The 17,225-nt window shown below is 38.0% G+C and overlaps 1 protein-coding gene across 4 annotated transcripts in view; it reads right to left on the bottom strand.

Moving 5' to 3' along the window:
• The window catches only part of LOC120766517 (5-hydroxytryptamine receptor 1A-like), a 36,499-nt gene that overhangs the window by 10,308 nt on the left and 8,966 nt on the right, over positions 1-17,225 (bottom strand). For 2 of the 4 annotated variants that reach the window (XR_005704598.1, XM_040092082.1), the window contains exon 1: positions 15-453. Coding sequence is in view for 3 of the 4 variants with exons in the window: in XM_040092082.1 (XP_039948016.1) it covers positions 15-453 (439 nt within the window). In the remaining variant the exon portion in view is untranslated. Of the gene's footprint in view, positions 1-14; positions 489-14,562; positions 14,898-17,225 lie in introns of those variants that run through there. The other 2 variants (XM_040092084.1, XM_040092083.1) reach the window with 2 other exon arrangements.

Here is a 17,225-nt window from a genome sequence, read left to right as displayed (position 1 = left end):
AACTCTTTACTTACCCACTAAATGTACGGCTACTGCAGGTGGCATAACGAAAATGCCCACCAGAAGATCCGCAACCGCCAGACTCATTACAAAACAGTTTGTTACGGTGCGCAGGCGTCGCGTGGTTATAATCGCCATTATTACTAATGTATTGCCCAGAACCGTGATCACGATGAGCACACAAAATATTGCGATGAAACAAATGCCTTGCCAAGACAGCATAAGATCGTAGAAATGTGTCCACTCTTCGCTCGATGAATTTGAAATCTCCAAAACTTCAGTAACGGCACTGGTAACGGTGCTGTGCGTCAAAGAAAAATTTGATTTGCTAACAAGTCGTTGATCCAAAACCGACTGCGTCATGTTGGCGCTGGTGGGTGTAGACGCCGTGTAGTATATAAGACCAGACGGACTCCGAACAAAGTTATCTTCGTTCGTTCTGCGTGCTTCCATACTTTTTAGGATGAGTATCCAATATTTTGTTTTACCTGAAATATATATTTTAATGCGTTAATTAAAAAAAATGTGATGACTAATTGAAATCACTGAAATAAACATAATTATTGGTTAAAATAGGGGAAAATGGTGGCAAATTAAATTTCTGGGAATTTGCAAGTGTGTGGCATTTCAAAAACAAGAAGAACTGTTTACTTTGGTCGCACGGTAGCTGTAATACCCTTCACAAATACAAAAGACTCCTTACCAGAATTTAATACTGATTGGTCAACAAGGTGCTTTCCAAAGTAAACAGGACTTAAAACAAAAAAACAGAACAAATGGTTTTTTCGGCAAAATCAATTTATTTTATTCAAAATAGACTCCTTCTGCTTCAATACAGCTTTTTGCTCGATCCAAAAGCATGTCGAACGAGTTTTCCTTTAATCGGCAAATGCATTTTTCCCCAAAAGGGAGAAGTCGCACGGTGCCATATCAGGTGAATACGGGGAATGGTTAATGGTTAAAATGTGATTTTTGGTGCTGTTCGCACCATACATATATCGTGGCTTGTTTGTGGCCTGCGCCACATTTGGAGTCGCTGTATGGCGCGAGGCTGCCACGACTGTCTTGGGGTCTCAAAAACTCCTCTCAATCCATCGTTGTATGATGCTTGCTTGTTTGCCTGTATGTCGCACCGTCTCAACGGATGCTATGCTGGTTTTGCTAGGTGCACCCCCTCTTGGCCAAGGTCATTGCTGCGGAATGACTGTATTTCCGACGATGATGTGGAGAGGAAGGAATATCTAGGGAGCAAGAGATGATAGGGTTAGGTGTTGGTGGCAAGGACGTTGGGACAATACTTCTAACGGCCGAGTGACCTACGAGTACATTCGGGACGCTGGGTTCCTTAAGGATAACCCAGACTTCAGATTTTGTCTGAATCTAGGTTTTCTGCTTACGGGGCATGGGCTTCTGAATGCATTTTTGCATCAGAAGCACCTATGGGATAGGTCGGGTTGTTTTTTTAGGGCGGTGTTAGAAGATTGGGCGCATTTAATTGCAGAATGCCCGATGTACTCGGACATTTGGGATCTGAGTGGTATGGGGATTAGCTGGACTGATGGACGATTAGATGTTAGTTGATCTCCAGTAGTCGGAATACCGAACAGTTAGAGTCGTTTGCGCGTGAATTGTTTAGGCAATTGGCTGGGAACTAGGGTTAGATTTTGTATGAGTAGTGCGTGTATGTGATGTGTGTATGGGGTCCAACTCCTGGCCACCAGTCCAGAGCCGTGTGGAAGCTCAACAGGTAAAAGCTTCGGCTACGAGGTCTGACCGTAGAGTTAATTCTGGTACCACGAGGAGCAGGAGCCCTTGGAGTTTACTCCAACTTGCTCATGCGGACTGGCCCTCGGGAAGTATCATGGTTGTGGTTTAAACCCAAGTGCGGGAAGAACTGACTTTGTCAGTTGAATATTGAGTTGTAGAGATTTTAGATGGGCCTCGAACCCGACCAAGGTGATTAGTTTGTCCAATCCACACCGCCAATTAGTACTGAAAATGCCTAACATTCTCAGGGCGCTGATCAACCCATTGATTGAACACCGTGTGATAAGGCTGTCGTCAGCTGGTACCCACGTTAAACACACCGGACGTTGTCAACAGTGACGTTAGAGCCAAGTCGCGAGTGTTTGTTTGATGACAGGAGATGTTTCGTCTTCCGAACTAATGGCGCGGTTGTTAAGGCCAATGATATCAATATCATCACCATACGCCAGAAGTTGTACATTCTTGTAGAAGATGGTACCTTCTCTATTTAGTTATACAGCTCTATTTATTTTCTCAAGAAATAGGTAGGAGGGGTCCTTCTCGGTCCTGACGGAGCTTTCAAAGCAGCTTTGAAATCGACGAAAATTTCACGGGTCTTTTCCAAGATTTGGAGCTTGGTAAATATCTGGTCAGTTGTTGCTTTGCCAGGTCTTAAGCCACACTGGTAAGGTCTAATCAGTTTATATTGAGGAGGCTTATCCCACGGTAGTTGGCACAGATTGTGGGGTCACCCTTGTTGTGGATTGGACAGAGGCCAATTAAATTCCGTCGAGCATGCTTTCGTCCGACCATATTCCACAAAGAAGCTGATGTATGCTCCTCATCAGTTCTTCGCCGCCGTGTTGGAAAAGCTCGGCCGGCAATCCATCGACCCCCGCCGCTTTATTGTTCTTCAGACGGATAATTGCTATTCGAACTTCTTCATGGTCGGGCAATGGAACGTCTGCTCCATAGTCACGGATTGGGGAATCGGGTTCGCCTTCTCCTGGCGTTATACTTTCACTGTCATTCAGCAGGCTGGAGAAGTGTTCCCTCCATAATTTCAGTATCATCTGGGCATCGGTTACTAAATCACCTTTGGGGGTTCTACAGGAGTATGCTCCGGTCTTGAAACCTTCTGTCAGTCGCCACATTTTTCATAGAATTTTCGAGCATTACCCTTGTCGGCCAGCTTATCAAGCTCTACATACTTACGCATATCGGCCTCTCGCTTCCTTCTTCAACTCTCGGTATCTACAATGTGCGTTCCAAAGTAAAAAGGGCTTTTTGAATCTAGCGGTGGCACCATCTATAAGTCGACTGGTGCGTTAGAATCTGCTATTTTTATCGATTGCCCAGTGAGAAATTCATTGATTGGAAGTGAAGTTATTGCGTTTTAAGTGTCAGTATGTTTGTGTTATCGGTGCGAAAGTGAGCTTGGAACAAAGAGCCAACATTAAATTTTGTTTTAAAATTGGCAAAACTTTAACCGAAACGTTTCAATTGATGAAACGAGTTTATGGCGACGATTGCCTATCCCGTAGCAGAGTGCACGAGTGGTTTCACCGTTTTCAAAGTGGTCGTGAGGACATAAATGACGATCAACATGTATGCCAAGCAAAATCCGTGATCACCGGAAATTCCATCGAAACTGTGATTTCTTCAAAATCCAGCGTGGAAATAGAATTTAACATCTTCAAAACATCGATTTATCGCATTTTGACCGAACATTTGGGCTTACGAAAGGTGTGTGCACGGTTTGTTCCGCACAAATTGACTGACGACCAAAAACTGCTCAGAATCCAATTTTCGAAGGACGATTATTTGACCAAAAATTACATTTTAACCATTAACCACCCCCCGTATTCACCTGATGTGGCAACGTGCGACTTCTTTCTTTTCCGAAAAATGCATTTGCCCATTAAAGGAAAGCGTTATGCAGACGTAGAGGCCATTCAAAAGGCTTGCACCGTCATACTGGCGGCCATACCGACCAACGAGCTGAAACACTCGTTCGACATGCTTTTGGACCAAGCAAAAAGCTGTATTGAAGCAGATGGAGACTACTTTGAATAAAATAAATTGATTTTGCCGAAAAAACCATTTGTTCTGTTTTTTTTTTTAAGTCCTGTTTACTTCGCAACGCACCTTGTGTCCCATCCCGAAGGTGTTGTGGTCGATCGGAACGTTGCGAGGTAGGCAGTCTGTTTTCTCTCCGCTGCGAACTGGCACTTCTCGTCGTAACAGCTTTTCTTCTGCATTTTTCTAAGAAGCTCTCATAGAAGACATCTTTTGTCACATCGTTCTTCTCTTTTGTCGGGGCGAGAACGCAAATCAGCGATATGTGGAGGAACTTTGCGTTGATGCGGATTGTGGCTAGACGTTCATCCAACGGATGTTCTTTGGCTACCCAGAGGTTAAGGACCGAAAGTAGTGAGCTGCTTGAGTCATGTGTAAAAGAATAGTTTCTGGCCACTCCCAAGTGAATGGCAATGAGAGAACTTTCCTCACTTTGCGTGAACTTCTACACATGGCTCCATCCTATTAAGGAGGTGTGAAAACAGGCAAAATCGGACTAAAGCCACGCCTGATTCTTTCACTTTCCAGTACACAAATCAAGAAGTGTGAGAGCGTGTTTTAATCAAGTGTATGAGTTATATAGAGTATATGTATATATAAAACTTATTAGATTCCCATCCTCTGGTTGACGTTTTACACTTTAAAGTGTTTCCCTGGCTTTAATTCTTGCAAGTTGCAAGAGTACAAAATGTTCGGTTGCACCTTCCTTACTTGTTCTTCATTGAATTCAGTAATGTTTACAATCATGGAAAGATATACCCAAGAACAACGTTCACAAATTATTCAATTTTTTCGTGCGCTTTTGCGATTTTTTTGTCGTAATAATCGTCCACCGTGTTCGTTATTCGTCGAATTGTTAAAAATATCGAGCTACATTTTCTTTACAAAATATGCAACTACTAATAAGTCAAAGAACCGCTCAAAGTAAAGAAAATATTGTTGCCGGTCAGGCAAGTGTTGCTGAAGACCGCAATTTGTCGATTCCAAGACGTTCTCAAGAATTGGGACTTTCTCAAATCACAACACGTTCAACAAGCGAAATGTTTCGAGAAAAGTTTGGAGATTATATTATTTCAAGACTACTTAGACTTTCTTCAAGCTTTAGAAGTCAATATTGAAAGTGACTTGATTTAATGGAAAAAGTACGCGAAAATTGGGTTCATCAAATTCGTTTCTGCAAAAGAAGTTGGTGGGACCTCTCACCAAAGCTAGAGCGCTGGGGCAGGCTACAATTGGTAGCAACTGAAAAGTGTCCTGAACCCAGCACATGTAAAGGACAAATTCATGGTAGGTAGCATTCTTGTTGAACGGAAACACTGCGTAGCGAAGTTTACTCCTGATGCAAGATGTGGTCGGGGCGAAGACGCTTTTGAAGAGGAGCAGTAAGCTTTTCACGGATGAAGCTCAGGAGGAAAGTTGCAGATAAAGTTTTTTGAAGGAGCTCTCCCACAAATATAGTTTCGGGCTACCAGACGGCTTTCATATTTTATATTATCTTAGCATTTTGTATATATAACCGTTAAATACAATTGCGGTTTGCTCAAAATCGGCCTCCTGTTTATCGTTTCCGCAAATTATACGAAAATAAACGGAAGAAGCGAATTTTCTTATCCTATTTTACGCCTACGAACATAATTTATCGTTATTTTTCCTCCACAGCAAGAGAAAATATATGAAAATAGGACATATTCCATATATGTATATTTGTATATTGGTATGTATACACCTACGTTACATAACTTAAAGTAGTGGAATTATCACAAAATGCGAGTGCCGAAATAGACAAAGCTTTCGTGGGCAAAGGAGCAAATTACATACATATAAAGGAATGAAAGACAGTAGTGGAAATGTGCGAAATCATATTTTTCTTACACCCAGCTTCCGGGAAATAAAAAACAATTACCATTTGCACTAAAAAAGTCGTTTCACCTTGCTTCAGACAGCCTGTCTAACAGTAAATACATACACATAAGATAGCTAAGCCCGACACAGCTTACCGCCGAAGCCACACAGCGATACCACGTGGATGCAATGAACAAAGGATATGTGCCCAATTTCGCCGCGAAAGCAACTTTCCATTCTAACAAAACAAGAGCCATTTGTACGAATTTATGTGCTAACGAGTACACCACACCTTTGTTCAGTTTGTCATACATTTGTGAACTGCAGTCCACAGTACAACAGATCTATGTACATACATACATATGTATGTATGTGCGATAATTCAGTTTGCAGAGCGTAAGAAATTTTCGCAGCTATGTGTCGACTACTTACATACATTGCAGATGTAATTGCCGTCTCTAAACGTACGCATATGCCTGCGATCTGCGCAGCAGATGTGACTATGTGCTCGTGAGTACAGGGTGGTACATATACAGTTTGTAATACTTCTTTGATTGGGAATGAACTCGAAAGTGATACGTGCCGCTAATCTAAACCGCATTAGCACCGTCTACTCTAAAAGTATAATAGTCTAAAGTAAATTTCACTTTTTGAATCTAGCGCCCCTGGTGGCACCATCCATGTATGTATATGTTGACTAGTGCGTTAGAATCTGCTATCTTTAACGATTGTCCAGTGAGAGTTTCATGACATTTCATTGATTGGAAGTGAACTTATTGCGTTTTAAGTGTCAGTATGTTTGTGTTATCGGTGCGAAAATGAGCTTCGAACAAAGAGTCAACATTAAATTTTGTTTTAAAGTTGGTAAAACTTTTACCGAAACGTTTCAATTGATGAAACAAGTTTATGGAGATGATTGCCTATCCCGTAGCAGAGTGAACGAGTGGTTTCAACGCTTTCAAAGTGGTCGTGTGGACATAAAGGACGATCAACATGTGGGCCAATCAAAATCCATGATCACCGGAAATTCCATCGAAACTTTCATCAAAATCAGCCAAAATAATCATTGAAATTCATGGAATTGGAATTGAACATCTCCAAAGCATCGATTTATCGGAATTTGACCGAACATTTGGGCTTACGAAAGGTGTGTGCACGGTTTGTTCCGCACAAATTGACTGACGACCAAAAACTGCTCAGAATCCAACATTCGAAGGACGATTATTTGACCAAAAATCACATTTTAACCATTAACCAACCCCAAATTCACCAGTTATGGCACCGTGCGACGTCTTTCTTTTCCGAAAAATGCATTTGCCCATGAAAGGAAAGCGTTATGTAGACGTAGAGGCCATTCAAAAGGCTTGTACCGGCATACTGGCGGCCATACCGACCAACGAGTTAAAGCACTCGTTCGACATGCTTTTGGACCGTTCAAAAAGATGTATTAAAGCAGAAAGAGACTATTTTGAATAAAATAAATTGATTTTGCCGAAAAAACCCATTGTTCTGTTTTTTTGTTTTAAGCCCTCTTTACTTTGGAAAGCAACTTGCACATATATGTACATATGTAGTTAGCGCCTAAAAATGCAACGAATGTGCTGCTTAGGCCATGTCATTCGCATGGAAGCCGATACTCCAACGAAAACCTCCTTCAATTCGAGACCCATGAGTGGACAACGGAAGCAAGGACACGGCCATTGTTCTCGACTCACGGTTATGGGGCCAAAAAATAGAAGAGGAAAGGTCCTCACGGAATAATTTGTATTATTATGTATTTAAAAATATGTGCAGATAAAAATTAAAAAAAAATGTTGATAAATTTTTACAAATGTAAATATATAGTGATAAGCCACCTGAATAGATGAGCTAAACTTAAACACTTATTTTACATATTTATAAATGTCGAACAAAGTTGTTGTTGGCGATGCTGTAAACTCTTAAACTTACCGGTTAGCACCGACGTAACGACTTAAACGCGGCAGGTGGTCGCAGTAAATTGAGAGTTTCAGCACTTGAGCGCACAAGGTCGGCGTTAGTACTCCTTACTCTGCACCCGATGACAACGGGGGACGTAAGTATGTTAGGATGAAAATAAAAACCCTTGCTGCGAACGAAATGTTTGCACTTTCTACGCAAGTATGTACATATGTAATCATACATATATGAGTAAATATTCACACATTTCATTTACTGGCTGCTTCTGGGACGCGCCCGAAAACTCATAAGCTTTATTTCAGTTAAACAAAGGGGTACTTGTATTAAATTAGACAATGGAAAAAGTGTGGCGATTGGCGGGGATTCGAAGGTGGATTTGCATATGCCCGCCAAAAGTCATTCTCCAGCCCTCAGACTACTTCAAAGAGTCCAACAATGCAGATTATGGCGTACGGTTGATAAGCATAACAGAATTGCGTAATTGCTCTCTAGGTACTACCGGCACTTTGAAACATTTACCCAAGTTTATATGAGGGATGACACTAGAACTGAACTAGTTAGTTGACTACTTAAACCTAACCTTCAAAAAGCACTTTTTGCTGTGCTCATCAACTTTTCAAGGCGAACAAATAGATTCTCAGAAGCATGGGAAAATCCATGATAGAAGGAGGAGGTGTTTTAGTTGTTGGATAGCAAAATCAATTTTTTTTTATTTTCGTTCAAATATACGAACACATTTCATTTGATCGAAGTTTTGAAGAAATACAAGGAACGACAGACAATTTATTTTGGCCTCGGGCTCATGCCTACGTCATTGTTTTTGCAGTGGCAGAAAACTTTGTTCAAATTATTTTAAAGAATTCTTCAAAATTGAGAGTCCTTCTGGTTTGTTCTAATTAAGTAAACCACACCGTTGTGGATAAACGAATCGATACTTCTCTGCTTGAACCGCTCCCATCCATTAAAAAAGAATAATCAAATTATTGGCATAAAACACCTGAAAATAACAAACAGCTCGGGATCGGCCAATGGCTTTTGGGTACCTTAACCAGAAAACCGGTCGATAAAAATTATTACAAAATATTTACACGAGAACACACCCCTAACCTGACTCATTTGTGCTGCCCAAGCCTTAAATTTAATTATCGCCACTTTACGAAGTGCCGTTATCGTACGACTACCTGTTATCAGCTGCCATACGTCATATTTTAAAGCACACGAACTCATTGAAGGGATTATTTTTAATGCAATAGGCAAATATCGCTAATGCATTGCTCTGCACATGACATATTACACATCATATATACATACATCTCCCGCATACATATAGACATGTATTGGAACAATGTGTACTGTTGAGAATACTTTCACTTTCTTTGTGCGGCTCTTTGTCTGTAACTTCTCAAAAATGAAACAATGCACCCTATATTCAGCTCTTATTTAACGACATACTATAACTCAGAGTTCAGCGGTAGTCGGTGGTTTCCTTTTTGTACAGGAAATGTTTGGGTAATTTCTGGTAAAATCTTCGATTCCGTAATAAAAATGTTGCTTCGTACTCAAATACTTTCTTTCTTTCATTCTCCTGCATGTATGTATATACCACTGTGGGAAAAAATATTAACACTTTTGAATTTAAATTTCGGCCAAAACCTGTTCACCGAAATATTTTTTTTTCAAGGTTGGTAATTGGTAGTGTTTAGTATACGATAGACTTTCTGAAGTACATAAAGTGCATTCGGCGATTTTTATGTTGAGTGAAATTATTCAACAAAGAAGTTTCATTAAATTTTGTGTGCAGAATGAAATTTCGAGTGCCGAAACTTTCAGAATTTTGGAAAAAGCGATAATAACACAAATTATTCTAAGAGCGTCGAGAACGCGTTGACACGAACCACGTTCAGGACGGCCATTAACATCAACTGACGATCAACACGTATCACACATAATCACATAAAATAAAGGTATTGGTGATTGAGAATCGACGATCAACAGTCAGAGATCTTACTGTCATTTTGAACAATCATTTGGGTCTAAGAAAAGTGAAAGCACGTTTAATTCCAAAATCGATTTTTTCGAAAAAAAAAACGTCCAACCAATATCGTGCCGCAACCACCGTATTCGCCTGATTTAGCTTCGTGTGACTTTTGGCTATTCAGCAAACTCAAACGACCGCTTCGAGGAAACCGTTTCGAGTCAATTGAAGCCATTAAACGTTAATCGCTACTCGCATCGAAGGCTATTCCGGAAATTCACTTTAACAACTGTTCCGAGGATTGAAAAACGCACAAGTCTATTAGGCCCAAGAGGGAGACAACATAGACTTTGAAGAATAAATTACGAGTTTTAAAGTTATAGGAAGGTCTTACTGTTTTTTGCCCATAGTAATATAAAGAGTTCCATCTGCTTAATGCGTTTCTGAAAGCGTGTCATTAAAGGCGGGAATACCGGGATAGCTTGTATATTGAACTAGAAGCATTGCCAGTTCATCGCTTTTTTTCATTCACAATAGCTATGATTCTTCCCAAAAAAGTTGTTGGCATTAACGGGAAAGTTCATTTTGACAGATAAAAATGTAAACAAACCAAAACTACAAAATTTCGTGTTTTGTTTAAGTTAAAATTAATACAAATATGAACATTTGCTATAATTTTTTTTGTACTAATATCATCGAATGAACAAAATAAATATATTATAAAGTAATTTAATATCCCGTTTACAAACTGAAGAATTCAAACTAATCTTTTCTCTACATCAGACATTTTGAAAAAAATTTAATATCAGCTGTCTGTTCCCGCCCGCATTGGCAACACATTTCACATATTTCGGTTTTAAGCGAAAATACATAATGAATTAAGGGGTCCCAGTGGTCTAGAATTTTCAAAAAATCGTTTTTTTTGTTTGATAGTTCGAAAGTACAGTCCTTTAAGAATATACTGTAAAATTTTTGGAAGGATATTCACATTATTTTAGCTTCTACAGCCGTTTTAGCAGGTAGCGCGCGGTCGAGGGGCTCAAAGAATGGATGCTTTGTACGTCATTTATCTCAAAACTACTTTTTTCGGCGTGCCGTTGATGAAAAAAAACTATTCATCCGAATCACTTGAAATTTTAATATGGTGTTTATAAGATCAATATCTATCGCTGGGTCTACGATCAAATTTTAATTTTAAGAACTTCGATTTAAAACTCGTCCAAAAGTAGCTGTTTTCCGAATCTGAACTTCAATAGCGTGAAATTCTTTTGATTTTCAATTTTTTTTGGTTGTAGTTCCAGCGAAAGCTGCACTCCTCTACTGATTAATAATTTATTTGGTTTTTATGTTTCAGATGTTCTGAAGAGTCAAAATCAACAACGACACCGGGAGTCATTTTTTAAGATAGCTTTTTTTGAACGCCATTTTTAATATGGTTAAATTTTTTTTATTTAACAAAAAAATATTTTTGAACTTTTCATAAGTGTATAAATAAACTGTAAAAATTTTAAATCGGTTGCTCTTTTTTTAAACCTTAAAAAAAATCCAGAAAACACCCTTAATTTGAGGGTTCTAGATCACCGGGACCCCTTAAGCCAAGAGCGTTTTATTTGTCAACGATTTAACTATTAGCTTGTGACGGTCAAATCAAAATCGGCTAATGTTTATACTTTATAATTATAATTGATAAACATGTACCTATTATGAAGAAAGACAAGAATAGGAATATGATGCATCCCTAATGATTTTTATTGTGAAATGTTTTATTTGATTGCACATCTCAGAAGGTTATGAGCTAAGCAGAATGCCGATAGATGTCATACTCTACGTATGGGCCGATTCGGGTCATATGAGATATAAGAAAAAGGGAGCGGCAGCATTGAATTTAAGGGGTTAAGAATAGTTAGAATTTTCGAAAAAAAAACTATTTTTTGAGTAAATCCGGCAAATGCTTTGCGAGTCATTCAATAATTAGCATTGGGTTCTAGGGCGTTTTTTTCTTTGTATTTGTTTAACTAATTGTTAAAGAAGACAATATTGGTATACATTTTTCAGCTTCTTTTGATTACTGTAAGTTGTTTGTTCGATTCGCTATTCATTTGTATAACCACTTTAGCCACTTGCTTGATTCCGCAAAATACTGTTAAGTACACGTTGGTAGTTACAATATCGTCTAAATACTTCTATACTTGGTATCGGAAAGCAAAAAGTTACAAAGTTTTTTTAAACTCACAAATCGGTACTCATTTAGTATCAGGTGACTACCGATTTTTGGTTGAATAAAGCATATTCTCGCAAACATCTGTAATTAAACACTTGAACTTCTTATAATCAGTAGATAAAAACAGCTTGAAAATTAAAATTTTGAATTTAATGGAATAAGCAGTTAACAATGATAGGCTGGTACTCGCAACGTACTTAGGTAACCTTTCTATAAATATGAAGCAAGTAAGCGAGTAGATATGTTTGTGAGTAGCAGGTCGCTTATCAATGTTTATAATGAATTTGCATGAAATTTCCTAATCAAAAACTTGTGAAAATAAGAGTTATACATATATACCATATAAACAAAGGTTGCATTAAATTAGCACGAATGGGTTCTGAGAAGCATTGTCAAATTTGTATAAGAACAAGAGGGCGACTTTAATCCGATCACAACGTTCACATACAATATACTTACTCGCGATTTGCCTAATTTAGAAAGTGGCAAATGAACTGACTCGTAAATCCTTTAAACTAGCATAATCTAATATAGTAAGTGGCTTTGGTAGCAGTTATACCACTTTAATTATTACAATCTTTTAATTTTAAATACGTATTATAGTGAACTGGAAACATTTTGTTCTGGCTTTCACATGAATATTTTCACATGAGAGCCGGGAGAAACATACTTTACCACTGAGAAATACGAGTACAAAAACATGTAACCAAATCAGGTTATACAAGTACTCGTATAGACTTGCAAAATGTGTTTTTGTATTGACAACTCTTGATGTTCTTCAAATCTGCTAAAGGTCAAGATGCTTCACATATTTCTATGCTAAGGCCAGCGAAGGACAATTCCCGGTCTCGGAGTTATAAGGGGGTCCCCGGACCTAATCATATCTCTGGAAGAGGCGAAATATCACAATAGATCGTAGTAGATCCCCACTTGGATCATATATTTTATCATATCTCATATATTTCATCACATATATAGTAAACGCGAGCATAATAAATGGGAAGATAGAATTCGGTTCTAACAAATTTAGATCTCCTTACTGTGTTTAAATTGTTTTCATATTTAAATAACCTTTTTTGACAGCACTGAGCCCATGCTCAAGAGTGTTTCCGAGTATCTAGCTAATATTCAGCAAATATTTTGGGCTTGTTTGGTTGTCTGGTTAACACATGTTTGCTTTGAACTTTATTTTAATGGTAGCAGACAATAAACCTGAAAAATATATACGAACTTATTTTATGACCCACGCTCCTAATGATAAGAAACTGTGGGCCAAATTAAATGCGCATTTGCTTTTTTTTTAATAATTTACATAAGTTTTTTATTACAATTACTTTTATATGCAAATATTTGCCATTGACTAATTTCCGAGATATTTTGGAAAAGTTTGGAAATTAAGGACGATTTTATAACCTTTGAGACTTGTACAAACGCGGAATTTTTCCAATAAATTAAATTTCCATGCTATATTTTGAGAAATCTGCTGGAAAATCTATCAAATTTATAACTTTTACTTATCGTTGAGAAGAGAAATTCTCCACGTGACCCCTGAAGAAAGTGTCGCTGGTCCTAGTCAACTAACGAACAGTTTTTGAGATATCGATATAAAATAAAAACACACTCGTAAGTCGAAATCACCGATATTGGACGACTATTGCGTATAGCAAACAGAACGATCGGAATGAAGTCCTTGTATGGAAAACTTTTGTATTTGACGAGATACGCGGCACGGATTATTGTCCAAAGCCACAGTGCAATCTCCGAAGAAATTGTTGTGATCGTATCACTATAGCATATAACTGTTTTTCAAACTGAACGCTCAAAATGAAGTTAGTGTAAGGTAAACTTTTTTATTTGACGAAAAATTCCATAGAATTTGGATGAATTTTAGTTTAAGACAAGGCTACATTATGCGAATAAATCAATATAGCATTTTGCTTTCCAATAGGGCAATTTTTTCAATAGTGGGTATGTACATATGTATATAAAAAGTATTTGAAGCAACTTTTATAACATCAGTGTTAACCAAGGAATCGCCTTTATATCAATGGACGGCCCTTAAGGTGTGCGCATACGCTAAACCGGGGAGTACTTTGCTTATTTAAGCATTCGTACATGTTCTGTAGAAGATTGATTTGTTAATTTATGACTCACCAATTTATACACGAGTTATTTATGTATGTATATTATATGAAGCGCTTTCTTAGCAACTGACCTTGAAGACTGCATTCCATACCGAATTATTAACTTTAGTTTTCTAACATTTAATTATAAATTACTCTACACTCCCTGCTCGCTTGTCATATTTACAACCGTCCTATCAGCGCGGGCTAGATTGCTCCATTTATCAGGCAATTAATGCTTCGCGCTACCAAAAGCTGATTTATGAAATTTCTCTTTACTGCCTTTGTCCATTCATAGAAGTGCAAACCAGTGTTTATTTACTACACCCTCTACACACACACACGCACACTAGCACACATTCAAGCGACAATATACGCGGCTGTAAATTTCAATTATCAATGATTATGCCCATACACACATACATAGGAGCAGTCTTTTGAGTACCTATTTGTGTGTGTGTGTGCTTTGGAGTGGCCACAAAGTCTGCTGCGAAATCAACGCTTTCAGCGGAAATTCGCGCCCAACTACCGTTATGTCACAGAGTTTAATACACAAACACTTTCAGATCACTTGTTACAATTGGTGAATTAAGGCGTTTCGAATTTAAGCTGTAGAAACCGTTACATTTGGCTCTCACCTCTAACTGCACGATGATGGCCTGGTGTCTTATTTAGAAATTACTAAGCGCGCTATAACGTTAGGTCTGCAATCACGGCGAAGTGACACCATCGCTTGATGCGCCCACCTTTTATCTCGGTTGCCGTTAGTTCCCGTCGGCGATTCACCGCTATCTTTCTTGAAGTCTCGCAATTAATTCACACAAAACACACACACTCACGCAAAATGTGCGCCGTGTTGCCGCAACTTATCCTCTGCAATCAGTGATAATCCTCGGCAAATTAATGCCAAATCTCATTTTCACTGGAATATCAAACACTCGCGTTTTTAATTTCTTTATTTGAGTTTTTTGTTCTTGATTGTTTTCCGTTTGTGCTTCTCGAGTTTCACTTCAACGAATTTTCGATTTCATTAATTGCGAATCGAGATCAAATACTTTGCGGTTGAACTCGCTCGGAAGCGTCGCGTCAATAAACTGTTCGCCAGCGAAGGCGTTCGTTCGTGTGAAGCGAAGGTGGAAAGGTGTCGTAACGTCAAGTAGAACTCTGATTATTCAAAATTGAATTTTACGGCGTTACGTGCCATACAATAACAAACACACATGCCATTGATGTCGCGATAAGGAACGTACACACGATTAAGATATGTAGATAAGTCGAGTGAGTAGAGTACTGCCATTAGTTCGTCTATATATACATATATACATACATATGTATGTATGTCAACAATAACTGTTAACACTACACTAAATCCCTGCAGAAAGTTATCCATATTGAATACATATGTATGTACATACAATGTATGTACATAACTCGGCCCTCAAATTGAAATCCCAGCAAAGTTTCTTTTACTGCCTTATCTTAAAAACCTAGACCATTTGTAACTAGTTTAAGACTGTTACTTTACGTTAAGGGGGTATTCTGGTCTAAACGCATGAATTTCAGGTAATTTTTAAAAAGTCGTAAAAAAATGCAATTAATATTTTTACTATCCATTTTTTATTAGTTATTTGTTAAATTTAGAAGAGTACAGAAAAATATTAAAAACTAAAAAAAGTAAAAAGTTTCAAAAATTATGAGCTGACGAAGTGGAGGGTCTCTAAAAATTTCCACCTAACCATACCCATGATTTCAACCCTCATAGTTATCTGAAACCATACAAAAAAAAAAGATTATTAATCTAGAATAATGTCGGAATGGCTGGAAGTACGGAAATGTGGGAAACATTTTTTTTCACAAAATGGCGACTGCCTGAAAAAAAAGTTTTTTTGGATCACTTTTTCTGACTATTTCGAATTTTTTAAAAATAATAAAAATAAAAACTTGGTAATGGGGCTAGTTCCAGCCATAGACAAGCCTATAAAGAAGACTCTATAAAAATTTCAAGTAAATCGGTCCAGTAGAACCTGAGAAATCGTGGGTATCGTTCCGAAAAAGTCAGTTTTGAGAAAAACGCGTTTAAAGTTTCGCGTAAAGTCTTTTGTTCGATTAGTTCCGGCCGAACCAGTTTGCATCCCGGGTCAGAAAAATGCCTATATCTCCTAAAATAATTTGAATTTTGAAAAATCCTCTTGTACACATATTCTTGAAAAGTTAAACCTTGAAAATATAAAAAAAAATTAGATGTTTTTAAATTTCTAGACCAGAATACCCCCTAAACGTGCGATATCGAAAAGCACGGAATTATTTTTGAAATGTCAGGAATATCTACAAAAGTTTACTAAAGTTTTTTTCCATCTTCTTTCTTACTAAGAAGGTTTAAGAGACTGATAGATTGGCGAACGCTTATTGTAAAGACAGGTCTGTGGATATTGTCCTGCATGGCTTCCCTGAGGAAGCCATAAGGTTCAAATAATTCGCTTGTCGGACCATTCCAGGTATTGATCGAGCTTTCAGTAACATCTTCGGAAGCAGTCGTAACAGCTCTGGGTTGTTTTGGGGTTCAATCGATGCTCAAACATCTTATATTGATAAGTTCTGCCATCGAACCTAATCTAGCCCTAGCCTTCTCTTTGAAATTGCTGTTGCCATCCGCGGTTTAGTAGAATGGTTTCTAAAAAGTGAACAGGACCCCGTAATGGGTTTTACTTATGAACTACTTATTAAAGCTATGCCAATCGGTATATATTGGGTAGTCGAAAAAGCCTTTTCCTATTTCTAATCAAACTTCAACCGCTAGAGACATTATTCCATCATTGTAAAACGTTCATCAATGTGAATCGAAAATTCGAAATTTCCAGTAACTGTAACTTTTTTTCAACTTCCCCGAATTTAATTTTTTTGGTTAAATGAAACTTAAAATCTAACCTTTCCAAAACTATTTGGTATGACACAATGTGATGATTGAAGACACAAACCCCTTACACACAATAAACCCTCCTGAAATCAACCGTGCGCGCCTATGGACCCTCCTATAAAGTTTATCATATCATGTTAATATGTGTAGCTTATTGATAATGAGAAACAGAGATAAAAGCAATTTGCTCACTGATAATAGAGTGGAACATCGTCGAAGTGGTTACCGTATTCACCTGCTGCATTTTCTGTTTGCCTAGTTGGCATTTTGATTACAAAAATCATGAATAATTTCGATATCACTATCGCCTTTTGCATCGGCCCCCAGCTTTGCTCACTTAAACTTCAAGTTTCACTTTCAAGGAAAGATGAGCAGCATGTGATAAAT

Source organism: Bactrocera tryoni, chromosome 1, assembly GCF_016617805.1.
Source record: "Bactrocera tryoni isolate S06 chromosome 1, CSIRO_BtryS06_freeze2, whole genome shotgun sequence".
Lineage (NCBI taxonomy): Eukaryota > Metazoa > Arthropoda > Insecta > Diptera > Tephritidae > Bactrocera > Bactrocera tryoni.
Note: the sequence above shows the minus strand (reverse complement) of the source record. Positions and strands in the feature narration are given on the sequence as shown.